The sequence below is a fragment of the Genypterus blacodes genome, unplaced genomic scaffold, assembly GCF_046128005.1.
Source record: "Genypterus blacodes isolate CSIRO-AG114 ecotype Tasmania unplaced genomic scaffold, CSIRO-AGI_Gbla_v1 ptg000015l_1, whole genome shotgun sequence".
Classification (NCBI taxonomy): domain Eukaryota; kingdom Metazoa; phylum Chordata; class Actinopteri; order Ophidiiformes; family Ophidiidae; genus Genypterus; species Genypterus blacodes.
The window spans coordinates 4,837,563-4,865,271 of NW_027466829.1; the positions used below are offsets into that span (position 1 = coordinate 4,837,563).

General features: G+C 48.6%; 1 protein-coding gene across 4 annotated transcripts in view; it reads left to right on the forward strand.

Annotated features, from left to right (window-relative positions):
- The window catches only part of roraa (RAR-related orphan receptor A, paralog a), a 156,495-nt gene that overhangs the window by 65,042 nt on the left and 63,744 nt on the right, over nt 1–27,709 (forward strand). For 2 of the 4 annotated variants that reach the window (XM_076137203.1, XM_076137211.1), the window contains exon 3: nt 3,050–3,100. The exons of the other annotated variants lie outside the window; for them this stretch is intronic. In XM_076137203.1, the coding sequence (XP_075993318.1) occupies nt 3,050–3,100 (51 nt within the window). The remainder of the gene's footprint in view (nt 1–3,049; nt 3,101–27,709) is intronic. 4 annotated transcript variants of the gene reach the window in all.

Below are 27,709 nucleotides of genomic sequence, written 5' to 3' on the forward strand. Positions count from 1 at the left end.
CCTTTGCCGTTGCCGAGTTGCCGGACTGGCTGGCACATCTATTATTCCATTAGCAGGTAATTAATGATGCTCATTTGTGTAACTGTTATTAAGCCCGTTGAAAGATTGTTTGTGTTCAGATGAAATGAAACGCATCCCAGAAGCCATCCATTGTGGCGGATAGATTAAAAGAGCAATAAGGCTCTTTGAAAAATGATATTTTATCAGCGGTAATTTTTCACCGCACCTCAGGGGCGGCGATGACAGGAAAACACTGCAGTCCTCCTTCATGTTGATATCCTTTTTTTAGTCAAACTACCAGGGGAGAACACTAAGTGTGATTTATTCATCCCTTGACCAGTAAAAGGTGTCAGCCGGGTGAAAATGGATGCTGGCTGAGTATTGACAGGAGAAATAGTGGCGCGGTTGTCCTGCTCTGTCACGGGGGGCAAAGGGGGGAGGGGTAAGGGGGGGGGGGGGGGGGGGGGGGTGAGGTGTCCTTTACTGTAGACGTCTGCTTCACGCTGTTGACTCGCTCCCTCATCTTCTCCTTTGCGTCCAGTGTGATTCCATCTCCTCCTGTGCTTTTCTAACTTATGTTATGTTGTTGCTATAAATTCTTTTTTCTTTTTTTTCTTTCTGGCCGTGGTTCACTTGAATCCTGGAGTGCATTGGAGACGTTTCACATGGGGATCTGATTCCCCACACGAGCAGATCAAATTGTCTCTTTTGTTTGCGGCTTCTATCTCGCAATGTGGCAGGATTGAGCTTCCTCCCTCCCTTCCCTCCTTCCTTCGTTCCTTTCCTCCTTTCTTTCTTTCTCTCTTTCTTTTAGTTGTTTCTCATTGAAGGGGAGGAGGATGGGAGAATCAAAAGCAGTGCACAAACACGTAGCCTTGTGTGTGTGTGTGTGTGTGTGTGTGTGTGTGTGTGTGTGTGTGTGTGTGTGTGTGTGTGTGTGTGTGTAACATGGGCACTGGCATTCCACGACTCCTGCTGGAGAGGCACACAGCATCTCCCTGGGATTTATATTTAGCATTTGCTATGCTGCTTATAAAATATTTCATAAATAATGTGAATATATTAAAAGAGAGAACTGTCGCCAGTCATTCCATATGCACTGCCATAGCAACAAGATGTTCCGCCTTTATCTGTTTAGGGCCCATGATTCTTAAACTGTTCATTGCCCACGTTTCCTTATTTAATCAGAGTGTGTTTGGGATCCCCTGCAGCAGGGATCTAGATAACAGGATTAACTGCCTCCTCTAGTTAACCACGTATACACTTTGCCAGGCAGGCCCTCAAAAATGAAAATAGATGCATTTTCAAAGCCTACATCAGTATTTTGATTGAGTCCTTATATAAATATAACTTGCCGGCGCTTTGTCAATTTAGATTATTGTAAATATTATTTTTATTTAATGGCTGATTTATAGTTTTATTAGAGGCTGAGTTTGAGTAAAAAACAGGTTTCACTTCTGCAGGTAAAGAAGAATTGATGCTTCTATTAGAGCTCTAACCTTTATAGAGATGTATTACATTTTTACAGTTATTTCATAATTTGTTTTTCCCTCTAAAATTCCTCTTTGTGTTTTTTTTTTAGTGTCAGATTCTGAAACTTTGATGTTTTCTGTCTTGAACAGTCGGATTCGGCTTTTTTTGAATTTTAAAACCAGTGGGGAAATAACAGATCTGCGGCTGTTCAGATGTATTAAATGTACATAAAATGGTTCTAATCCCGCTTGCTGGGAGCCATGGAGCCCAGCAGGGAGCATCCAGATGTGCTCCTGGGTGGTTGAGCTGCAGCAGGCCCTCCTGGGCTCTGCAGGCTTTGTGCCGGCCATCGTGCTGCCGCTCTGCCGCCTGGCTAACAGAGTCGCAGGGCAGCGCTCTGGCTCCTTTGTCAACGCTGTTAGCAGCCGGAGATTTGCATATATTTCTCTTGGAAGCATTAAAGGAATACAAAAAAAGACTAATTCACTATTGAAAGTCTCCCTCGCAAGATTAGAAGAGTCACATTACAAATGTTTAAGTGCTGCTCGAGTTTTTAATTTCATTTTTCTTTTCCTTTTCCGTTGGAGGTTGGCAGAAAAAAATGTAAAAAGACGAGAAAAAAAAAATGTTCATTTCATTGCAATCGCTCCTCTTCTGCTCTGGTTATCATCATAGAGACGTTACACTCATTTTCAATACTGGTTGCTTAATAGTGCTGCAGCTGACTTGTCATTGTAGTATTCAGTCAGACGAACACTCAGATGTTGATTATTTTAGCTGGTTTGTTTGTTTTGAGAGGAAAACGAGAACAGAAATGATTTGAAACATTTAAGGGTTAATTCTTGGTCCAAATCTTAATCCTGATTGGCTTTTTTGCTTTTAAACTTTTCCTCCTCCCGACTCGTCGTCCCTCAGTGTGCTGCACGGTGGCGTTGTGGCGGTGTCATGTCGGGACGGCACCACGCAGACACCAGAGTGAGAACATGTGAGCGGCGCTGGCAGAGGGAGTGCCCACAATGCTTATCACGCTGACCTGAATTCTGTGACGACAGACAATTTTACAAACAGCTGGGGATCAATCAAAGCCCACTTGAAATATGCCACCTGCCACTTTTACATTAGGAGGCATGCTGTTCAAAATGGAACGTTTTCACTTGTATTTGTGATTATTTTACAGGCAAAGTTGGTCTCCTCATGGGGCCTCGAGGGGCCAAATGATTTATTCCTCCCCTCCGCGCCGCCGCCACTTTGCCGACTGGTGGTGACGGGGTGAAGGGGCGCAGGGGTGGAGAGGTGCAGGGACCAGGGGAAAGATTTACTGGAAGTCGTATCTGTGAGCCCGGGGACGCCATCGACAAGAGAAGAGAGATTTTGTGTTTATAATTTAGCTAAAATCCTGCAGACTCGGCGTGGATTAGCGGGAACATTCATATCATTGGCTTAGGGGCCGAGCAAGCGGGCGGGGCGGGGCGGGGGAAATATCCTCCCTACTGATATCACAGGGGACAGAAAAGTCAATGTTGTTGGGTGTAACTTCACCTCCGTCTCCTCTCTGCGCCCCTCCCTCCTCTCCCAGCAGGTGGCAGTGTTACTGACAGAACCAGGAAGACGGCGGGAAACGCGAAAGGTAGACAAACTCTCCCCGGGTTTCGTAAATGTCTTAAAGCTCTATACTGTAGCCCGGTGGCACACGTGCGCTCTGTGATTAACTCGGCACACGCTCGCTCAACAGGTGGTGTGTGTCCGTGTGGGTGTGTGTGTGTGTATGTGCTGTCACGCTCAATTGGAAACAGGCGGATACGTTTTATAACTACACGCTTTTAACCGTAGCCCAGTGCAAATTGCAACTCACCAGAATACAAATAGAGGCCAGAAAAAAAAAACAAGCCTCAGAAATACACAACACCGCTCGTTACACGTCTGTGGTTGATCTTGAAGTTGTCATTACGCACAAAGAAAATAAAGACGCAACATTTTCTGTCCGCACCACATGCCGTTCTTGGACGCGACGTGTTCTTGTTGAAAGCTCCCAGACGAGCGGAAGAGTTAAAAAACCCTCGTCCAGGCTCTCGTGTCCGACCTCGGGCCGGAGCAGATGTGTTGGCTCGCCGTCGGAACCGCCAGTTATTTTCGCCCCAGACTCCTTAAAACACCCGAATTACAGCGAGCGAGCGATGTTTCCCTCCATCTGCCGCGCCGTGCGTCAGTCCTCCAGAGTAAATGTTCGACACGAGGTCAGCGGAAACTGCACGCCGAAGACCGGCCGCATATGCTCGGCAAACTGTTGCCGGCGGTCAGGAGATACATACATTATAATCCAGATTAGAGCGGATAATTAGCTTGTTGCGAGCCATTAATTCTGGCAGGTTGAAGGGGGCAGAGGGGGGAATAAATAATGCGTTTGCGTCTGGTGACAGGGGCGGTAAAGAATGGGCAGCTCTCCAACAGCTCCTTTCAACTCTTTCTAAATTGGCCTCATTGTAGATGAAATATTAAATGGCGCGCTCGGCTATTAATGCTGACTTTAATGGATCGGATGCTGTTGTACTTAATATACCGCCTCAGTTGTCCCTTTTATTCGGGCGGCAGTGTCCTGTCCCGCCTGTGATGTATCGCTCCGCCAGCAAACCCACCGACACACAATGGGGCTCAAACCCTTCACCAAGCTCCCTGGCACCGGTCCAGACTGAGGGAGAGAGGGAGACAGAGAGAGAGAGAGAGAGAGAGACAGAAAGGCCACATGGTGATACCGCACCGCTACATTTGATTCTTTTTGTTGCCTTTATTGGGGCGATGGACCTGAAACGCTGACTCTTTGACTTAACTTTCAATTTTTAAGACAAAAGTCCTGAAATATCTTGAATCATCTTGAATTCAAACCTGAAAACTGTGGCCTGTAGTTCCAAACCAAACAAAATAACTTATATTTAAATTTTCCTCCAAAATGTAATTGACAACATAAAGGCATCAGACGTATAGATTAGATAATCTAAAGGAATGTAAGCACTTAGTCAGTAACAGGAACAGGCACAGGTTCAGTCTAATTGAGGGAATATTGCACTTTAATTTCCACCTGGTGACCTTTGTGGAGGATGAAAGGAGACGTAAACACACAAAGCAATCAACATGTTGTCTCTTTTCACAGTTTGAATGCTTCCTGAGAGCTTCTGAAGTTGAGGAAAGCTTTCAAATTAAATCATTTATACTACATTTCTAACTAAAGTCACAACGTACAGATCAAAGACAGAAACACAGAAAGCCTAATAAAAATGATTTTAATTGTCAGTCGGCAGGAAACCTCATAGAGCCTGAATGTACCGACGCAGTGTGAAGTGTGCGTGAGTGTGTGTGTGTGTGGCTGTGGAGCAGGAAAACCACAGGTCAGCTAGAATTCCTCGGCGCTGTGGGAGGAAGAGTTATAGCCTTACATACAGGGGAGGAATGAGAGGGAGCGAGCAGGACTCTTCTGAAGGAGGACGTCCCCACCCCCCACCCTTCAGCACCATCATCATCATCATCATCATCATCCCACAGTGGGGGGAGGATGCGGCTGCTTCCTGCTCTCGGGGGAGGAAGAACCGTGCGGGGGGAAGCGTTCTACCTGCAGCCCCTACAGGCCAAAGCCCCCCAAATCTAAAAAAATTCATCAGCTAACTTTCCTCCTCTCTGCCGCCATACGTTTCTCTAGCAGATGGCGACATTTGTGAGCAGAGAACAAAGTTGTAAAAAAGGAATATGATTTCACTTGTTGCCATGGGAACAAAGATGGATGAAGATGTTTCGCGGTTCACTGGCTTCCTCCTGTGTGTGTGTGTGTGTGTGTGTGTGTGTGTGTGTGTGTGTGAGTCAGGGTGGGATTCTCTTGTCTCTGTGAGTGTGTGTGTTTCCGTACACACCAGGAGTTTCGTGTAATTGTTGAATTTAGTAGCGAGCAGCGACACTGTGATGGGTTTGTGACTTAAGCAGCAGAGTGAAAGGTCAGCGCGGCGGATCTGCATCTCCTCCCCCTCCTCCTCCTCCTCTTCCTCTTACTCATAGAGAGAATGTACAGTCTGCCGCTCCTCTGTGGAGAGGATGAGTCGCTCTGTGATGGCGACGCTCTGCTCATTTCACAGCGTATTAGCCCAGCGTCTAAATAATGATGATTCAGTAGCGCGGCGGCGGCGCACATGAAAGGGAGGATCCGTCGATAAACGCCACAATAACAGCAGCCCAACTTATCTGCTGCTGCATTTCAAAACCATGTTCTGCAGCTAATGAGATTGTGTAAGTTGCGTGATATGGAGAGAGAGGGGGGGGGTCACATAAAAGCCTCGCCGCCGAGACGAGCGACGCTTCACCCAAACCCCCAGACAGACGGCGCTGATGAGGAGGAGCCTCTTCCCTTTTTAATTCCGCTCTCAAAAAAAAAATCAGATCTTAATTGGGCTGTCTGATTTTAGTAACATGTTCGACAATTTACGGAAATTGCTTTTTGAAACAGTAACAATGTGTCTGCCATGTTAAGCGTCTCATTTCTCACGCCCAGGGCTCCGTCTCTCTCTCTCTCTTTTCAGGCCTCAGCGCCGCAGTAATTGAGAGGTCCTGCTTTGCCTGTAAACCGCTGACCGTTAAGAATTTATCTTGCGGTTCGTCCGGAAACATTTAAAGCTCCGACTCCAGCCCCAACAGGAGCGGCAGTGTGAGACTTTGTGGGTGACTCTGAAATGTTTCATCGCTTGTGGTTTGTGTTCTGCTTGTGCGACACTTGAGAACCCTTACAAGGGAAAGACACAAACTCACACACACATGCAGAGTTGCGTGTGCAAGCACATACATGCAACGCACACACAAACCGGCGATAATTGATGAAATCTAACGTGGAGCAGCGTAAGACACCGGTTGAAGAATGTAGTGATTAGAGGAAGCACCTGCAGACGGAGCGTGAAGCCTTTTTATTTGGCTCCTGTGACAAAGAGGGGGAGGAGGAGGAGGAGGAGGAGGAGCTTGTGTGTGTGAGTGGTGAAGTGCGGCTTTAATGGGACGGTTTTATTCATCAAGTGAGGTCTGTGCACTCGTCCACCGCGAAGATGCCTTGAGGGACAGTGAGTGATTCCGACCACTCAGCCTCATTATGGAATCATATTAATATTTAAGGGGTTGGAATTGAGGAATAAAGAGGGTAATTGATAGCATCAAAATGGAAGTGTTTGAACTCTTGTTATACAATTTTAATATTTTTAATAGTGCTGCTGCGGCGCTCTCCTGCTACAAATCCACCTCCTTTCATTCTCGTTTGTGTTTCCGTCGTGAAAAAATGTGGTAAACACCAGCGATGGTGCAGACGGAAGACGAGAAAAACCTGAGGAGATGAGGCGTGACTCGTGACTCGTGACTCGCACGTGGGAGGAGTCCCTCTTTGACGCAAACAAGCCGGCTTCATTACTTGAGAGGGAACGGAGCGCAAATGCGGCTCGGCACTGTTTGTTTTCATTTCCTGTTGATTTTAATGGAGATAATCCGGCACGCAGGGTCGAAGGGATAAAGCATCCAGGACACAGAGAGTAACCTTTAAAGTGTGTGTGTGTGTGTGTGTGTGTGTGTGTGTGTGTGTGTGTGTGTGTGTGTGTGTGTGTGTGTTAATCAGCTGATTAGACTGTATGGGAGGAAAGTGACATGTAAGCATAAATGAGTCTGCGGGCGAGTAGACTGTGAATGATAATGATGCTCAGGAGTTTCTACTTAGCATAACATAAGGGAGCGCTGCCGACGCTCGTGGCGTTCTTTACAATGCAGTCGGTGGACTTTGTTACCGAGCGAGGCGCTAATTAGGCTGTACCGCGTTTTAGCCAGAAGGCCTCCGCGAAACCCAGCGCCGCCGCAGCAGCGTTGCATCAGCCTGCTTCAGAGGCCCCCGAACGCTGCCGCCTGGTGCTTATTACCAGAGAGGGGATGAGGCTCAGTGTGCAGGTGCGTGCTGCCCCGTTTGTTTGATTGTTACCCGGAGATGGATCGTAATACAAACGCAGCATCAGGATGTCGAGTTCATAAAAGAAGCTTTGAATAAAAGCCTTATTTTTCTAAAGGCAGCACGCCGGTCCACAGATTGCTAACAGATGTCAGCGCACCTGTAGCTCCGCCTTCTTTTCAGGGTTTGTTTGTTTGTTTTGGGGATGAAGGTGCAACAGGAGTCAAGTTAAAGATATAATGGTGAAATATGATCATATCTGTGGTATAAATACGCCCCGGGCTTATTTTAAGGCTCCGTTCCGTAACGTTTCTCTCACTTCACACCGTGGCGTTGTCGCAGTGAATCGACTCCATCGCCGCATCGCTGGAGACAAAGTATGAAGACTTTAAAAGTGACTTAAGTTTGTCAGGCTGCAGTGGGAATTTCAATGTAAAGCTACTTGGGCTGTGTTTCCATTAGCTCCACACTCGAGTGGAACAGAATTCTGGCAACATTAGCGGTGAAAACAAACGAAACACAGACGCCACCATATGTAATAAGGGGAAATCTGTAGAGCCTATCAGTTATTTCTTATAAATACTTACATTGGTGACCCATCCCAGGCTGCATGAGCGGGTTTAAAAACTCATCAAACTAATGAAAGCAGTATTAAAGCTGTATTGGTGCCTCCTGTGTGTCTTCCAGCCATTTAGAGAGGCGACCCCCAGCAGCAGCAGCACGACCCGCCTCATCTCACCACACGCTAATAAGACCCTTTTCTTTCTGCTATCAAAACACAAAAGCAATCACGTAATTACACCGTTTGATATTTGATCACAACATTCCTCAGTGTTACTAATAGCAACAGTGGGAATAATAACCGCCGCCCCGCGTACGGCTGTGCGGAACGATGCCGACGTGTGATTAAGGAGCCGGGCCGCAGAAAGCTAAGACGTGCAGCCTGAGGAGACGAGCAAACACATTAATGCACCGACTGCAGCCAGTGAATTTTCCTGGTGCGGCGCCTGTGTTGGTATAAATAGATAACCAATTTGTAAAATCGTCCGCCTGAACATAAGCATCTTGGGCCACTCTAATTGGTCAATTTCCCGCCTGTATTGAGTGCCTAGATTGATTTATTGCCTTTTTTAAAAGGCCGTGGGGACTCGCCGAACAGCTGTGCCAGCCGTCCGTGCCGGAGCTGTTATGAAAACAACGGGGCTGAGCGCCGAGCGTCGGACAGCAGTCACGGCGGCGTAGAGCGGTAGCAGAGCTGCGTTCGTTGGCAGACAGCTGGCAACAACGGCGTCTGCTGTCTGGCACCGGCGAGAGAGAGAGAGAGAGAGAGAGAGAGGGAGCGTAGAGATGGAGGATTTCTCTCCTTGCTCACACACAAACAGGAATTTAAGCTTGATTGCCGCGCTGGCTTAATCATTTGAGGCCGATGTGTGTGATTGGAGGCGTAAGCGGCGTCATGATACCCTCCAGTCCACTCGAGGTGGAGTGGGATCAGAGCGAGTGGGGTTTGAAGGTTCCGTCTGCTCTTGAGTGATGCCTCCTCAACCTGAGCTCGTCTCAAACGAATCCGGCTGTTTGTGAGCAATCATAGTGATTTACTCTCCTGCCTCGCGTCCCACGCAAACAATTCCATCACGCCCTGAGATTTTGAATAGTATATCCATCTGTCTGTGACCTTTCTCAGCTTTTACAGCTTCCTGTCTCAGCGCTTCAGGATTGTGGATCGTAATGTCGGCCGATCATTCCTGCTGTAATTGGTGTTGTAGGCCAGAAGCGCCTCAAAGGAAGGATGTTGGCGTACGGTACGATCAATACATCACTGTGTACCATATTGGGACCCAATGGATGCCAGCTTCACATTGAGGCGACGCTCCTCTCTCCTCCGTCGACTGTAAGCTTCCTTGCCCGCCCGTTGACTCTGTCTTCTCCTGCAGAAACGCGAGAGCGGCAGATCGCTAAGTGTCTCCTTTTTGAACCGCGATTCTTAGAAATTCCCCTATTTAGCGCTGGGGATTGGGAGCTGGAGTCTTCCACGGGCATTTTGAATGCTCGTCTCGTGAGTCCTCCAGACAGTAAGAAAGAGAGTGTGTGAGTGTGTGTGTGTGTGTGAGTGTGTGGAAAAAGAGAATGAAGACGAGCAAGAGAGGGGGGGAAGAGAGTAACAGCACAGTCTTCATCTCGTACTTAACTTTAGGATATATGAGTCTGGTTGAAGATGAAAGGGACTTAATCTCAAATGCCTCCTTCCTCTTCTCTTTCTCTCTCTTGCTCTCACTCTCTCTCTCTCTTTGTCGCTCTGTCTGTCTTTCCCCCCTGCCTGCTGTCCGCTGGGACCGGCCCATTCCAGTACACTGGGGGTGCGTTATGTAATCCCCCCCGCTCCCCCCTCTCCTCCAAGCCTCCACGCCCCGCAGTAATGGTTTAATTAGGGGGGTGGGGGGGGGAGTAACGTCCCACCTGCAGTCGCTTCTCGGAACGCTCGGCGAGTGATTTCCACACCGGAGGCACCTCTCGATCCATGGGCCCCTCCTCCTCCTCACGCTTTGATAAACAGCTTGGTATCTCTGTTTGGGGCTATACGTTGCCTCACGTGCGTCTCTCTCTCTCTTCCTCCCTCTCCCCTCTCTCTCTCTCTGTCTTCATTCGGAGCCTGCCAGCCGGCCGGCCAGTGTGGGCACGCTCAGTCCGTCAACACTCTTCCACAGCGCTCGAGTGTAAACAGGCTTGCCAGAACAGGCCCGGCAAACAAAGGGTTAATAGCAGCTGTGATGTAACGCTGTCCTGCCGCGCTTAATTCTTCGGCGAGCTCACAGTGTTTTGATAGCTCCTCGCTCGCCGTTCTTCTTCTGTGGCTGGTAAACACTGTGAAAGTGCCAAGTAAGAATATTTGTGCTTTCTGCCACTGTGCAAGTTTACATTGGACACTGAGGGATTTCTATATTGTCTGAGGAAACACTAACATTCCTTTGGATTTCACCGGGTAAAATTACCAACCTGCACACACACACACACACACACACACACACACACACACACACACACACACACTCCAAACATAGGAATTATTAGATCTTTTATTTTGAAATTGTTAAAATAGTTTCAGATAATGTGTGTTTTTACAGTTTCTGTAGCGGTCAAACAGGAAGTGTCCTGGGTGTAACAAAGGCCGTAAGAACTAGTCGGATTCCAGGAATGTATAAGTGACTGTAATGTTCCGAAGTATTACAAATTAACTTGTTACTCTAATGAATCAAAACAACAGCCGATTGCTAGCTTGTTTTGCTCGGTTGACATTAGCTAGCTACGTGTTTTCTGAATGAATTTGCTCGTTCCTGGAGAAGCACATCATAGTAAAACAACACGACAAAGGACAAACGAGTCGTCCACGCAACTCTAAAAAAGGTTCAACTGTACTGTAAGCAGTCCAGACCACCAGATGTGAAACCGTATCAGCTCAGAACGTTTCTGTGTGTTAAAATCACCGTAGTCGACTCATTCCAAGCACGCAGGAATGCAGAGAGCAAAGCTTTCCGTGTTCCCTCCTCTTCTTCTTTCCTCCTCTTCTTGGCATGTTCCTTGCTCCAGGCTGCAGGATCTTGAGGGACGTGAAGGAAGCGCAGCCTTAACAAACAGAGCAGCTGGTCCTGGTTTGACCCCGGCCTCAACACAGATGACAAACCTGTGGCACATTAAAGAAGTCCTGCTAGCTTAGCTTAGCACTTAGCCTTGATGTCACTGTGTTTACATGGGAACACAGACTGCAGGCAGCCCGCCGGTGCTCTCTTTGTGGAAGGCTTATCAGGCGGAGGCGAGGCCAGAGCTTCACCCCGGGGTGGAGATGTGCCACTCCCAGGAAGAGAAGCTGTCCTTGGGTCAGGATTCTACAAACACACACTCTTCACAGGGTTAACAGCGCTAGAACCCCTCAGTGTCTCCTGCTAACCTGCAGGGCTGAATAGAATTAAACGAAAATTTGATAATGACTTATTAAAAACTGCGCTTGAATAAATTAAGTGTGTTGTGTAGCCATTAGGAGGACGGGAGCTATTATGTTAAACGTTTTGATTTGTGAAGTGGGGTGTGGACTCGCTAATCCAGAAGACAGTCGGGGATGCTGGAGGGAGGAATCAAGCCATGCATATAATATGAGAACATTAGGTTGATGTTCACAGACGGGTGCTACTGAGCAAGAGAAATGAGGGATGATCGATGAACTCCAGGAGGAAAACATGATGGATATGAAACGAGCTAACTCACCCCGTGAAGCTTAAGCAGATCAGAGACGCAGTTATGTTAAGAAATCTCCACTAATTCCACAAATATCATCGCCGGCTCGCAGTCATATCGCTTCAACTGCTGTTAAAAACACTCATCGATCCGGCTTCAAAGCCCCTGGCGTGTTACAGGTGAAGGTTGAAGAGCCGTGTCTATTATTAGACAGATGTCATTGCTTTGTGAGTTTGGTGGAAGCTGGGGCCAATGAGGATGGAGCGTCTCCATCTCCTCTGCCTCTTCCCCGGCCCGACTGCCAGACGACTGGGCTCTGCGCCTGATAAATCACCCCGCTCCGGCCCTTCTCCTGTGTTTTCTTTTCAAATGTAGAATCGATGGATTTTTCCTTCATTTCATTGACCTGTGCATAATGGCGCTCTCACTCCTCTACCGTTGGGAAGCAGCCCGGCGCCGCGGACGTGCTTGCCCAGGCAAAGACGGGCGGCCTGGGCTTTGTGTTGCTTATTGTTCAGCCTGGAGAAATTAATGTGCTGTGAAATTAGCATTTTATCTGACTGCAGATACAGTAATGGAGGCAATTAGAGTGCAGGGGAGAAGCGGCGCTCTGGGGTAGCGGTGAGGTAAGGGGGGACAATCCTCCAGCTCTGGGAGCCCGGCGGAGAGTCGCACAGCCGGCCTGGCAGATAACACAATCACCTCCCGTCTGGCAAGGCGACGCGGTCTGACTCCAACGTCTGCTGGTTAATAAAGAACACATTTGTAGTATGAAATGACACTGTATCGTTCAGATTAGCTAACTGGGAAACCACCTTGAGAAAAAGGAAAAAAAAGGCTGCAGAATCTTTTATTCATTGGTGAGCAGGCAGGGTGATCTTTTTATGCATTTAAGAACACTGTAGTCCTCTGCTGTCCACTTTTAGGCTTTTTTTTAATACACAATTATCGGTAAGGGATGGTGCCTGTCATAATGAAATCAATGCACATTTGGAGCCGGGATCATTTCTCATCACTTACTTTCATCCAGACGTGACGTTGTGTATTTACAGCTGCGGGGACACATTGTCGACTCTCTTCATCATGGCTCCAGATTGAAATTGATCCCTCTTGATTGCGAGCCTCGGGCAAGGAGATGGACTTTATCAGATTCCGAAGAGACGGAAAGCGAGGCGCGTCGTCACCTGAAAGCCTCGTCTGTTGTTGTTGTTGTTTATTCTTGGAGAGACTCAGGGGGGAGGTGCTAACGTCAGGCCCTTGGAGACCAGCGAGGCACCACCTGTGAGACCTTCGAGGGTCCGCTGAGAATCTGTCGGGCTTAGACATTTCTAGTGTTATTGCATTCTTGTGTCGTAGCGTTCTTATGGCGCCGTGCATCCCTCTGGTCTCCTCCTGAACGTCCTGCCAGGGATTCTTAGTCAAATATTGACACGGCTTACGGTTACACTTCAAAGTTGGCCGAGCCGAGAATAGATGAATGGCTCTCCCTTCGCTCCGCGCCGCCTCCTGAGCGGTTTGGTTTGTTTGGCGCGAGCACAGTCAAACAGGTGCAGGGAGAAGAGACTGAAAGTCCTCCGATCGGGTTTTCTTCCACCGCCAAATCTGGCAGTGATCGACCAAATGGACTCAACTTTAGAATTTCTTCTGTTCAGCATGAAATCTCACACTTTAAACCAAACGAGTCTCACTTCTTGTTTGACACAAGCATTTCTCTTACAAACGTATCAGTTCAGGCGAGTGAAACTGAACTTTCTTCCTCCCCCCTTTTGTCTTTTTTTCTGGTGTAGAGGCACTGGGGTGAAACCAGCCAGCCACCCACCTCTTCCTCCCCCTTCCTCCCCCCCCTCTGCCTCTCTGAGTAAAGACAGCATGACTTCTGCAGTGGGAGAATCACGCCCAATAAGAACATTATCCCAAAGAGTGCACTGGGCTGGCAAGAGTCTTGGAGATAATACCCCTTCCTCTGAAAATCCAGCAGCTCTCAGCTCACACAGCACGAGGGAGAGAACCTAACCAAATGACACCCACCCTCCCCAACCCCCCCTCCCCCTGCAGCACCCAAGAAACCAACGGTCCCCCCGCCACCTTCTGCTTTGGGGAGGGAAGCCGAGGGATATCTGGGATGTCTGCATAATATCCTTATTCTCTAACACGAGGGTGTAGCCTGCGTGTCCATCAGTGTCAACACAGCCATGCTAAATGGGCCGGGCCTGTCTTTTCTCTTTTAGCTGCGGGATGTTTCTCTGTCTGTTCAGGCGGCGGTAGTTGGTCCGCAGGGTATTATCCATTCTGATTGGGAGGCTGCGCTGCCCCTGAGGAGAGGGAGATAGATGAGGACACGCCACGGCGCTGAGCTACGCGTATGATTAGAGAGGCAGCTCCGATACCTGTCACCCGCCGGCGTGTTTACGTGCTAAATGATGCTGATCAAATGGACGAGCGGCAGCGGCGCGGCGAGATGACTGAGAGGTCTCGGGCAGTCGCTTTGCCATGTCTACGCCGTGAGATTAGCCACGTTACGCCGTGACACTTTGGAGGGACACCTTTGTCTGAGAGAGCTCATCTTGAGAACACAAATGGGATTCTGGCCAGCCTCAGACCCAGCGCCTCTTCCTCTCTCTCTCTCTCTCTCTCTCTCTCTCTCTCTCTCTCTCTCTTTCTCTCCTCTTACAGCTCGTCATTGTGAGTGGAATTGAAAGGCTCTCTCCTCATTAAGGCGTTGAGTGTTATAGTGGGCAGTGTTATGCAACCCGGCACACCGAGCTCGCCACAGACAGACCCCCCCTCTATTCTCACAGCCCCCCTGCCTCTACCTCTGACTCTTCCTCTCTCCCTGCTCCCCTCGTCGCTGATCCCCGACCAGGTGTTGTGGCTTAGGCTGACATTTAGCGAGGAGGCAATCTGTCCCGGGTCCAGCGTAATCAGAAGGCCCCGGTTCGGAGCGCAGACTTGGCCCCGCCGCCGCCGCCACCGCCGCCTCGCACCTTGTTTGAGTTAACAACACAAGCCGAACGGGCCTGTTTACAATCTCCACAGCGAGAGGCAGAGAGGACCGCGCTTAGAAATCTGTCAGATGTGGAGCAGATGTGCCTGAGTGGAGGAAATTATGTCAGCTCCTCTCCCTCCGCCTCTCATGTGACCGCCGTGGCTCAACGCCGTGATCGGGGTGTGTGATTACTTTCGCCGCGGTGACAGTTGTGCCTCTGTGTGTGTGTGTAAGTGTGTGTTTTCTTCCTCAGTCTTAGATTTCACATAGCAAAGGCCCCGCTCCTCTTTACATGCGTCACAATGCCCCCTACAGGTGGAACTCGGTGACGATCTCTCCCGTCAAAATTGGATTACTCCACTGTTGCTTCCCTGTATTTACAACATAAACGTGACAAAATGAAGGCAAAGGAGAGATTTATGACAGCTGGTAATGTTTTATATGTTTGCCTCTTCTGAAAGGAAACACTAAAATGAGGCAGCATTAAAAATGTAAACTGTATAGCAGCAGCATTTCTACTTTACCTCCAATATTTATTCCCTCTCTTGGCCCTTGAAAGCGTCACTGTGGACTGCTTGTTTGCCAGAAGGGGTGGAATATAGAGTTATAGTAGTGTGTGTGTGTGTGTGTGTGTGTGTTGGGAGGGAGGGGGGAGGGAGTGCACACCTGTCACCGTGGCGATGGTGCACCTCGCCGAAGGCCGTGCAAGGACTCAGAATGCACTTACTGCGGGCGCCCAGAGACACGGTCCACAATGGCGGCGGTGCACAGGGGCCACATTTCCATTAAGATAAGAGAGGAAATGACTCTCAGTCTTCTTGTCATATCGCGGCACAGTACAAGCCCGTGGCAACCGCAGCAGCGTCGGGCGCTCTCCTCCCGCTCGCTCGCTCGCTCGTCGTCACATCTCCGATCTGCAGAATTCCCGTGCGCGCGTTTCCCAGCGATGAGCGCGGCGTCGCACAACATTGACTTGATTAATTTGTGTTTATTTGTTTTAATGCATCTCCTGCCTCGCCGTCTCATGGATGAGGGAGAGAGAGAGAGAGGGAGAGAGAGAGAGAGCATTTGCAAAACATGTGCAGTGTTTCAATTACGGTTGTAATTTACCTCGTCTGCTGGAAGGGGAAGTAGATTATGGGTGTTTAGAGAGATGAGACGGTTTATAATGAATGTTAGGTGTATTGGCCTGTGCGTGTTTCTCCCTGGTGAGCTCGTGTTTCGCTCTCTGTCGCTACGTGAGCGCCGCAGACGGGCAGACGATGAGCAGACAGTAAAAGGCAGACGGAGGGAAGAGTGTGTGCTGTGCAGAAAAATATGCAGCTTAAGATTTATTTAGAGGAACAAAATGAACAATCAGGGTGTTGTCTTTGTTTCCCCCTCCTGCACGCTGACAACTTGAGATGTTTCATTTCCAACAATGAGTCGTTCCCCCCCGTCTTTTGGATATTCTTAAATCTCTTATCTTATTAATCTTTTCGTTAAAAAAAAAAAAGAAAAAAAGAGGGCTTTTTGCCGCAGGCGGCAGAGGAGGAATTTGTGTTTAGTGGATTCCTTTTCCCTGATGATGAGAGCTAAATGAGTTTGGAGGCTTCCTGAATGCTCTATAATTGTGATGAGGCTCTGTTCCGCTGAACAATTAAAGATGCAGGAGCCCTGTCTCTTCTGAGATCCATCCCAGATCACTATCGCCGAGTCTTCCCGGCTCTCCTGCTGCTGATGACCACCTCGCCCGCCGCACCAGGAAAATCTTCAAGGTCGGCTTGGTGCCCAGCGCTATGATCAATTCATTACTCGCTGTCAAAGCGCGAGAGGGTAGAAACAGAGGACTTGCCAGTCTCCCTAGTGGTCCAGCCCCTCCTCCTCCTCCTCCTCCTCCCTCACCACCACCAGCAGCCCGGCTCCTCCTCAGCTCCTCGTCTCACACAGTGGGCTTTATTTGTCCCCTCAGAACAAAGCGGGGAACAAAGCTGCATGGCTGTCTGCTGTGTGAAGCTGTGTGAAGCTGTGTGGAGCTGTGTGGAGCTGTGTGAAGCTCTGTGGCTATGCTAATGTCTCTGGGCTGGTTGGAGTCTGTCTGAATGGGTGAGCAGGAGAGGTAAATAAGCGTGTCTGGATGAGAGGTGGGGGCCAGAGGGTGAAAGAGATGAAGTAATAGACTATTCCGAGGGTCAGCCCATGTGAATGCAAATATTTATATAAGTGATTAAAATACCCTCCCCGCTTCCCGCCCACTTCATTTAAAACCAGGAACTAAACTGGAAAGCGATTCATCTCCTACAGGCTCGGCTGAAAGAGGAAGCAGGAAGAGGCATTTGTGGGCGGGAAAAAAAAGAGAAAAAAGAGGGAGAGAGAGAGCAAACAAACGGTGACGTAAATCTGACTCACTCGTCTTTCGTCCTCCACAATGCACAGATTAGAGCGGCGGGCTTTTCTTTTCAGGACGGTGTTTTTTTCATCCCGCGCTTCTCTCTTCCACTTTCATCCCGCCACTGACGACTCTGTAGCATTTCACACTGTCACAGCCATTTCTTTCAAAGGGTCAGGACGCTTAATCGCTATAGCAACGCTGTTTATCTTCATTCATTTTTTTATCTCTAAAAATATAAGTGAGCTTTCCTGACGGTGATGCGATAAATCAGGGGAGAGCATCACGCCTGTTTAGACCCCGAGATGAAGAATCTTCCACTTAGAGATCAAACACACACACTCAAAGTCTCTCCTCTTTATAGATTTATGAACCTATATGTATAATAACTTTTCCTGGTGGCCATTGGTGCGTTGGTGCATTCCCACATCGCGCTCTTGTTTACGTGTTATCCTCGACAACACTTATCTAATCAGAATGCTCCGCTCATATCTTCATATCTGGTGATTTGGGGCGTGTGATAGGCACGGCGAATGGATCCTCGACTCAGATCCAAAGCGTGACCCGCCGGCGATTTGTCGCGGAGCCAATCGGGTTTGGTCTCAGTCATCTCCCTCCATCTGATAACGGTGGGAATCCTGAGGTGCAGACACTTTAATGTGCAGCTGTCTCGATCTGTGTCCGCTCTAATTGAAATCGGGACGCGATAACACGCTCGTTACGGAGGCGGGCGGCAGGAGCGGACGCCGGCCAACGTCCGTTCGGGGGCGTCGGCTTTGATGGAGCGGTGATGTGGCAGGCTTGACCACTTTTTTAATCAGAAATCAATGTCTCCAGCAGCGCAGTATTTCATTTTAGAGCGCACGGGCGCAGAAGATGAGTCAGTGCGTCTCCAGTTGCATCTGAAGCTGATTATGTTATCATCATCCAGCAACAACATTGTTCCCAGTGTGCCCCTGTTTGGGAGTGGAGCAATTTGCTTTTTATTTTGATGCTTTAATGAAAGCTTTGTGCAGGGATATAGGCCCGGTAAGCACCATTAACAAATAGATTGTTAGATCCCATCTGCAGGCTTTGTATCGCAGGGGTTCATCCTGGAGGAGCAGATTATGGCTCCTTCTCTTATGAAGACATCCAAAACATCACACTCTGCAGCAGAAAGCATCTCACACTGCTGCTGACCTGAGCGCAAAAGCAGCTTTGCGGCAGAATCTGAGTAAAGATGGTTGCAGCGGCTTTAATTTGAACCGTTTTTTAAAAACTAATGATCTTATTTTATCATTATTAACCTGTGACGATCTGCGTCGCTTTGTTCAGGCATAACACAAAGAAGAAGCTGTGACGCTCAGGTGTTATTAAGGCTGTAACATCATCAAACTCTAATTCTAGAATTGGATATTAAGATAAGACAGTTTGTGGGTTTATCATGGCACAGCTGGTTTAACATTGATATACTTTATAACATTCTAAGACACAGTTTGTATCTTAGTAGCACTACGACGTCATAACAAACTGTGTAACTTTGAGTGTAAAACTCTCATCTTCTCCCAGTGAAACTATTCTGTGTCTCTTATAATGAAATGAGTAAACACAGCGACTGAAGAGGCCTGGAGTATCCACATTATTAAAGTGTGTGTGTGTGTGTGTGTGTGTGTGTGTGTGTGTGTGTGAGTATTGCCGAACACAGCTGTTTACTCAAAGTGTCCTCAGTTCCTCCTCCACTTTCATGTTCCATCAGGGCTAATTACTCCGGCTACTCACAAGTGGTTATTGCATAATAAATCATTGTGTAAAATACGATTTTAATGATGACAAAAAAAAACAAAAACAAGAATTCAGACACTTCACACATCAGCACTTCCTGTTGTGTTTTTAAGCAGTAATGGTTTCCTTTGTACCGCCACATGACAGATCGGGTCAAACTGGAGGGCGAGGCAGGAAGATGAGGGGGAATCATCTCCTCCTCTTCATCCCTTTATTGGTCATCGGGGAGCGTTAGAGATGACGGTGCAAATCCCTCTGACTCCTCATCCGAGCACAAGCTAAAGCAGGCCTGAACGTCTCAGCCGGGCTTTAGAATCCTCCTCACAGCAGTTTGTAGGCCCGTGTGTGTGTGTACGGAGTGTTTGGCTGCCTGAGTTACTGACTGGAGTAATTATATCATTTGAAATGCTTTGTAACATTTCATTCCTCTCTGTGTCCGCCGTATTAATCTTGTCACTCAGCAGTCTCGCTGTCTCACAAAGCAAACAAATGACTCGCGGCGTCTCTGTAATTCGATACTTCGTCGTCTCAATAAGCGGTGCTGGGAAACGATTAGACGTGTCGGGGGAGGGGGGCGGGGTGGAGGAAACCCCCTTTTTACATTATTTGTAAAGACGTTTGTTCACAGCTGGCGAGCGCGGAACTCGCTAAGCTAATTTTCACTCGTTACTGTTCGCCGCTGACAGGCAACGTTGCTTTTGTTTCCCATTAGCATTCGTCCCCGTGTGGCGTTGAGTATGAAACTGATTAACTTGGACAAACACGGTACAGTATTGTTGACAGCAGCGCCGCTCGGTCCTGGCACAGCGCAGGCGAGACCTCCCCGCTCAGACCCCCCCGCTGGGTTCCCATGGCGGCACAGTGGAGGCCGCTTCTCAAAGTGTTTCCCAACAAGTGTGCTGCTCCGCTCCCCCTATGGCTATAGGCATGGCCTCGCTCGCAGCGCCGCTACGGCCTCGCGTCGCCTCTAGCGCTGCTCTAATCCTCCGCATTTGAAGAGGATCTGCTGGGGGGACGGGAGACAAAGCGTTCTGTAGAGGGTATCAAGCCTCCGCCACTACAGCTCAGCTCCCTAGGCCGCCCCCCAGGGGGTTTCCTCTGAGCCGCCAAGAAATCAAGGTAAGGGCAAGGCCGGGGTCTGTGGGATTTGGATACGGTTTGTTCTGTGAGCCCCGGCGCCGGTCCAAGCGGGATGAGATCACACGGCGCCACGGGTTGGGTCTGTGTTTCGCACAAGGTCAACGCAGTGACTCCTGACGTGGTTTGTTGCATTTTTCCCCCCCAGCAATGCTCCACTGACCTACTTCCCTTTAATCCCTCGATGTGACTTTAATTGACTGGAGGGAGGGGCGCAGAGGGGAGAGAGGGGTGTGTCTGTGTGTTCTAGGAGGGGCGGGGGTGTGTGTGTGTGTGTAGAGGGAGGGAGGGAGGGAAGATGGGGAGCGCAGGAGCCACCAAGAGGAAAGAGAGATTTGAGAGCTTGAGTGATTTCCTGCTGCCTCCACTGTGTTGAGGCCACAAATTAATTTGATTCTGTTATGTAACCGCAATCATCGTCCTCTCTAATCACGCGGCGGCTTTGTGAGACACCCAAAATAGAGGGATTGATGGCTGCACTGTGGGCGGGGCCAACACCAAACGGCCCGGTCGGCGAGGGCCAAATAAAGGGGCCCCCCCCCCCAACAGCAACGACCCTCCATGATGGCCAGCCTGCTCTCTCTGATCAGCAGGGTTGCCAGGTCCAAATTTTCACATGCATCATTTTTAGTAGGTTTGTAGATGTTTACAGCCTTTAAGTGTTATATTTTCAGTTTGTTACCTCACACTTCTACTTCTGTCTATGTTTGTTTTTGGTGACATCAGGGATTCAGAATGACTTCATTGGCTAAGAAGTCAATTGAGACATTTTTCATGTCTTTACCTCAGACTGACTGTGTTTTCAATTAAATATCCCAGAATCCTTCAGTCCAGGTAGTTGTGTTGCGTGTGTGTTGTGTGGCCTTGTGCCTTGACTGTCATCACAGCAGCAGCTTGCAGTTTAGAAGATCTTACGTTATGCTGCCGTAGTGGAAAAATCGCCCGTCGCTCGTAAGCCAGATGTATCGTGTCAAAACAAAACCACCGAGCCGCGACTTTGTGTTATCGGAAGAAATATTTCCTAGCCGGCGTCAGATGTGGCTGATAATAATAGACTGCGGTTACTCTCATTTGCCAGAGTGGACAGAGAGCGACCGGCGTGACTGTGTGTGACAGTCGAGGAGGGAAAAAAGATTGTGATGTACGTCGTCTGTCAGTGGAGCCACCGCGACTCTCGAGACCTAAGTTGTTCCAGGGAGGTCAGAGGTTAACTGATGTGGTGAGTCCGGTCTCCGGGGGTCTGATTGGGGGGAGCTAAAGGCCTTGTGCGAGTGTGTGAGTGTCCTCTGCAAAGTGCAGTCCCGTGTCACACACTGACACACTCATGTTTGTCTTGAGTACCACTGGGTCCTCTGCTGTGTCCTGCACACAAAAACACAACAAAAGCTTTTCTGAAGAACGCGACGGCTCCTTTGTTCCAATCGGAGCTGGACGCCGTCTGATGAAGATACAAACAGGAAGCAGTCGTGTTCCTTTCAGACTTTTGTTACCTTTTTCTGTTTAGTCACTGAATCACGCAGGAGCTGACGCGTCCGTGGCAGAATCCGTGGGCGGCTCACACTGTATCCGCCCCTGCTTTGTACCTTGTTAGTACACTTATGTGACAAATGCTCCTGAACCGCCGGGCTTTTTAGCTTCTCCATCGTTCGCCGCGTGTTTGTGTGTCATGTGTTTGTTGTTGTGGAAGGGCAGGAGGTTTGCGATGTGCCTTCTCCCCTCCAGCTGAAACCTGTCAGTCCCCCTGGGGAGCCGGGCCCGGGTTTACAGGACAGCTGAGGCAGCCCTGACAGCCCGGCTCATCTCGTTTGGAGCAGGGCACGCCGCTTGGCCGCTCGCTGCCTGGACAGGATTTGTTCCCTTCCTGCCACTTTACATCCACAAGCTCTACATTTAATTAGAATCACTTGTCATGTCTCGTATATCACCTGGGCCTCTTGGTGTCAGCTGTCAGCCAAAGAAATGCGATAGTTATTCATTGCTCTGCGGAAGTGTAACAGCAAGGTCACAGGACAGAAAGCACCTTGAGCTAACTGTACTTAACGTCTACATGCCCACACAGCGTTTGTAGAGGTTAACGCAGCACATTTCTCAAATTAGACGCCTTTTTTTCTGGCGTCCCTGCATGTTTTTTTACTGTAAGCTGTAATGTTGCACGTGGCAGACCGATGGAGTCCGGCTCAAGTGCACAGCTAATGGTGGTTGATGGGTGGGCATTGTAAGGTTGAGTGGACTGTTAGGGAGGCTATTAGTGGCCTTTAGTGGGTATTGGTTTGTGGTGAGGCTCGCTCGATCTGCAGATTCCTTTCTGCAGAGCTGGACCGGACCCAAAAACCCTCCACGGCACCCAGAGGTAACCCAGGCAACCGCGCGGCTCAGGGATTGCTTACACAAGCCCCCTGCCACCGCCGCCACCGCCGCCGTGCCGTGCCGTGATAACGCACGCATGATGGATGTAATCACCCCCCTGACCCGTGATCACATGTGAGGTGAAGACGGTGCATTTTGTTTTGAACCTGTTCACCAGAGATCCCTGCTTGTCCGACGCTCACCTGCCTGTCTGCTGTCCGTCCAGGCACCAACATGCACTGTGTTTGTTTTCACTTTGATCGTGTTGTCACTGTCGCTGACAATCTATTTTTTTTTCTGCTCTTCCTCTGTCGTTCTCTATCACCGTCTCTCTCTCTCTCTCTCGCTCTCTCCCTCTCTCTCTCTCTCTCTCTCTCTCTGTGCCTCCCTCTCTTCCTCCTGCTGCTTTAACAGCCTGGTTATATAACTCCTCTTTCTTTTTCTGACATCCCAGAGCTTTTGCAGTCAGCTGACAGCACCCAAATGTCTGCTGGTAAACACACTGCTTTCTGTCTCCTGATTTTTCTTCTCTCTCTCTCTCTGTTTTTCTTCTTCTTCACCTCCTCGTCGCCTCTCCTACTCCCTATTCCTCGGCGATTACGGATTGATTCCCTCCTCTGCCCCTCTGCCTCCTCTTCCATTGGTTGGACTCCATATCCCCAGGCCAGTTTCCACATATTAGCACCCGAGGCCAAGGGAGGTGGGCAGATACGCATTGCCTGCCATGGCCCATGGATCCTGCAAGCCAGTGAAAAATGAGCTTTGGAGAGGCAATAAATTGCATCCAATTTAGAGATGAAGGCAGAAATAAATTTCGCTTTTCTGAAGTCTGAAGAAAGGGAGGGAAAAAAAAAGGCCCTCGGTAATTTGTGATCCGTCTTTTTATGTGAAATTTTTCTTTGAAATAGCATTCTTGTGTTGTTCATTTGAATTCATAAAATAATTATATGTCTACACTGTCGATTCAGCAGGTGAGGAAAATAATCATTCTTGTCTCATCTCATTTTTGCGTGAAATGTGCTCGAGTCAGAGGAGACATTTTGTGTAAAAGTGCATTTATTAGACTTGATTTGGCAAACACACACACACACACACACACACAGAGACACACACACAGACACACACACACACACACACACACACAGACACACACACACACACACACACACACACACACACACACACACACACATGGAGACAAGATCCCTGCCCTGTTTCTCATCATTGCATTATCCTAAATGAACTGTCCAAGAAGCTTAGACTCTCCCGGCTGGCGGAATGAAAATGTTTGCGTGGTCGCTCCGGAATGATGAAACAAAGTGTCTGGTAATAGCCGCCACTCAACTTTCCACCTCTCCTTCCCCGCTCACTTCCTGTTTCTGAAATTCTTCAATCCGACGCTCCTTCGTGGCGCCTCTTTAAATGCAACCTGAAGTGTGGAGGCAACTTACCAAAACACTTCCAACCGAATCAGCCAATGAAGAAGCCTAACCGCCATTTCCCCCGCGGTGATGTGCAAGCCTCCTATTAGTCTCTGAAGCCCAAACTCGGGGCTAAGATGTTTCCCTTTGTGTTCAGGTAGAGAGTGTTGTGTGCCAGTGTCTTTCCTGTGCATTACCCAGCCTGCCAAAAAACAGTGGAGAAGGCATGAGGGGGGGATACACTCTGGAGAATTGCATCCCATTCTGTTTTCCCTCTCTGTTTTTCCCTCTGTGAGAGATGTTTCTTCTCAGTTAAAAGGCTGTTTCTCAACACCACTCCAATGTGTCGACACCCCAACTGTGAGGTGTTGAAATTGGCAAAGGGAAAAAAAAAAAACATTGTCAGCACACAGTGTTGTGGTGCCAGCCAACTCCAAAAGTACAACATGAAAGAGGTGATTGTCGGTGTGTTGAGGGTGTATTTACTGACAGCATCACTATGCATTCCTCATCACACTGACTTCGCCCGAGGAGATAAATAAGGTGGAAATGGGCGCACGTTTCTTTGTTTGCTGTACACTCTCGACAGTATTTACTTTGGATCACATTGTAATGTTTTGTTTTGCCGTCAAAAAGGCGCAAATGGATTTACAGCGCCGAGCGTCGGTGTTGGCTCGGCACGTCGGATTGTTCTAGGCGGAAACAATCTTTGCTTGAAAGTGAAATAAATGGAAATAAGCAATAACTCTGCAATGTAGCTACATCTGAAGTTAATGCGTGGTGAATTTATGAGTTGCATTATGTCAACAGTCTTGCTGTCTGGGGCTGGAGCTGCTCATCTAAGCAGGCAGTTAGCTAAGCTCAGCTGATTAATAAATAACCTTGCCACGGTCTTGGATCAGTGCACCTCTAATGTGCTCCGACTCTCTGCCTTGTTCCTGTTGCGTCTATATTCCACTCGGCTCGGCGGATGCAAAGGAGGGGGCGGGGCCTTGCCTCTGTCTATCAGCGTGTCGTGGGGACGTCTCAGCATGTAGTCATCAAACCCCGCTGCGGCGCGAGCTAACCCTCATACCGCCGTATTTGTCTCTCCACATGGCCAAACACGTTAGGACGTGAGCTCGCCGTACTGTAGCTCCCCGCCCCCCCTACCGGCCCCTCGCTGTCCTCTCCTGCCTCGGCTTGTGTAAATTATGTAAGTGGCGGCGATGAGGCGTGCGGCGCTGGCATTTCCCTAACCAGGTTTCTGAACGCACACTGTGTGTAACTCTCCCAGCCTGCCTAACTCGATGGTCTGGCCGTCGCGTCCGCCACACCGAACACATTTCCCGCCTCCAGAGCAGCCAGGCTAGACCATGGTGAGGACGCACACAGAGGGGTTAGCCGGTTCACCTCACTCACTGCTGTCTCGTTAGGTGATGATGTGTCTAAATGTGCTGTCTGGGTAATGTGTAGCCGGGGAGAGGAAGGTTCCATCCACAGGTCAGACCAGGCTTTGGTTCTGCATTCAGACCCTCTCACGAAATAAAAATACATTGGCTCAGCCTCTGCATACGGAACCTATAGAATATATACTATAACCTAAACCCACACTATGCATTTATTGACCTTGCTGATATCCTGGTATTTTTTCTTTTACCTTCAATTTGCACCTTTGCAGTGATTTTAATTGATAGAACTGGGATCAGGAATGTAATACAAACTATTTAAGATCTATATGTGGCATTCTATTGGTTCAGGAATACTTAATGATGACAATTTCCGGTTCTATTCTTTCCGCTAGCCAATCTCTCACATAGTCTAATGACGACACTTCGATTGTGCCGAAAACGGACGAGGCACAAGAAGGTTTCCTGATTTAATTTCAGTACAGATTCTCTGTCAGGTGTCACATTCAGATGGCGTTAAAGTGAAGTGGGGACCGATGATGTATGTTGGCCCAGAAGGACGCTAATAATCACTGACCACCAATCTGTAGGTAGTTCATTTACTGTCCAAACTGGGCCTACATGCTAACGCCTGCATGGGTATTTGTATCCCTCATCCTAACGAATGCCACCGGAAACTCACCGTCTACATGCATCCTAAACAAATCACAGACTAGTGGCAGTAACCCAACCTCACCGTCACGCCTGAACATCCTTTGGCCTCCTGTGAGGGAGGGACCGTGTACAACAGGTGCCAGGCACGTTGAGATACAGTCAACCTCCAAACAACAACAGGTTCCTCATGTCTGTAGGGCGTGCTGGTGTTCTGGAGTCTGTCTCTCGGAGCTAATTGCCAGCTGTAAGCGTGGCTCTGTAGATTGAATGGAAGATAAGTACGTTCTCAGTCTTTCTGATCCTCTACACAGTCTGTGAATTGCCATAAGTAAGTGTGTCCCATCTGCCAGGCAGAAATCAATAGGCGCTCTTCACGCTGTGCTGAGTTTGTCTGGCTTCTGAGGAATAATTAAAGAGCTAGCTTGCTGCACACAGCCATGATGACTAATGCTGTTTAAGGAATGCCTTTCTTACATAAATCAATACTTCTCATTTCTCTCCCTTTTTTTCTCAGTCTCTCTCTCTCTCTGCTTCCCTCTCTTGCTCTTTTTCTCTCTATGTGTGTTTACCAAGGCAGACAAAGTTCTCCATTGCGCTTGTAGGTCAGTGTGTCACTGTGCCACGGCCATGATGCTTATGCATTTTGACAACCTACCAGTGAGAAAAAAAAACAAAACAAAAAAAGCACTTCTCCAACCGAAAGCGAGGCAAATGTTACACAGTAGCTACAGATTCAATTGTTGTAAGACATTTGCACACCCAAGTACCACAAGGTTTACAGGAAGTGACATTCAGGCTGGAACACAAACCGCAACAAACACACAGCGTACCTGCCGTCTCTAACACAGACATCGCTGAGTCTTGCGAGGTGTTAGTGGAGTGTGTGGATTTGTGTGTGGATTGGTGTGTTAGCACGTATTAGCATAGGACAATCCATGATATGTGGCTAAGGGAGGATTCATTGATGCCAAATGAAGGAAAAGTGTGTGTGTGTGTTTGTTGTTGCTCAAGTCAGAGGTCAAGGCCTGACAAAACAGGATGCATTTGTTTAGGCTGCCTGATCAAACGGGCGGTAACCCGACAGCACGAGTGCAGAATAAATATATGCGAAATAACGTTGCGGTTGTGAGCGAGCGCGGTACACTTTTCCACCATAATAGGTTTTCGTAATTGAATAAAACATGGAAGTGCTCGGAACACCCCCTCAGAGGGAAATGGCAGTCACTAAAGCATAGAACTCAATAAAGAATAGCAAATGAATAAGTGATGAGAAGCAAACGAAGTGTGGTATATGAGAGCAAGGGGGTGATTTACTCTGAAACAATATTTGAAACAGCAGGTGAATGAAGGGCAGTAATTACATGGTAAAGGATGGTGGTTTTCAAGTGGTGGGCCTCGCGTGAATTACCGCTGTGATTGCAGCTGGGTGTGTTGTTAAAATGTGTTTTAGCTCGACAGGAAAAGAGGAAAAAAATGACCAAAGAAAAGAAAAATCTCTCTGTCTGCTTTTCTCTTTTCTGCTTTCTTATCTACACAAGGAAAAGCAAAGGGGACGGAGACGGAGGTATCCTGTGAAATATTCTAAAGGTCCTTGGCAGCATTACAGAAAGGGCCTGCGAGGCTAGGAAACATCAAATCAATGCATTGTAATGTGAATTGACTGCTGACTTTGATCATCTGCCTTGGGAGTGCTTTAGCATTGAGTGCTGTCACACCGGCTGGGTTAAGCAAATACAGCACGGGCTGGAAGATGAGGGAGAGAGAGAGAGGGGGAGAGAGAGGAGGATGGAGAGACGGGTTAGGGAGGGAGACTGAGGGAGGGAGGGAAGAGAGAGACCGTACCTGGCTGCCCCTCAGCGGAGAGGAATGGGAGGTGTGTGTGTGTCTATTGATGATGATGATGCAAAAAGAAAGAGGGTTTTAGCTTAGACAGCCGATACCCTCCCCCTCCCCAGCCCCGTCCAAAATGATGGGTCAGCCATGCTTAGTGTCACAAGC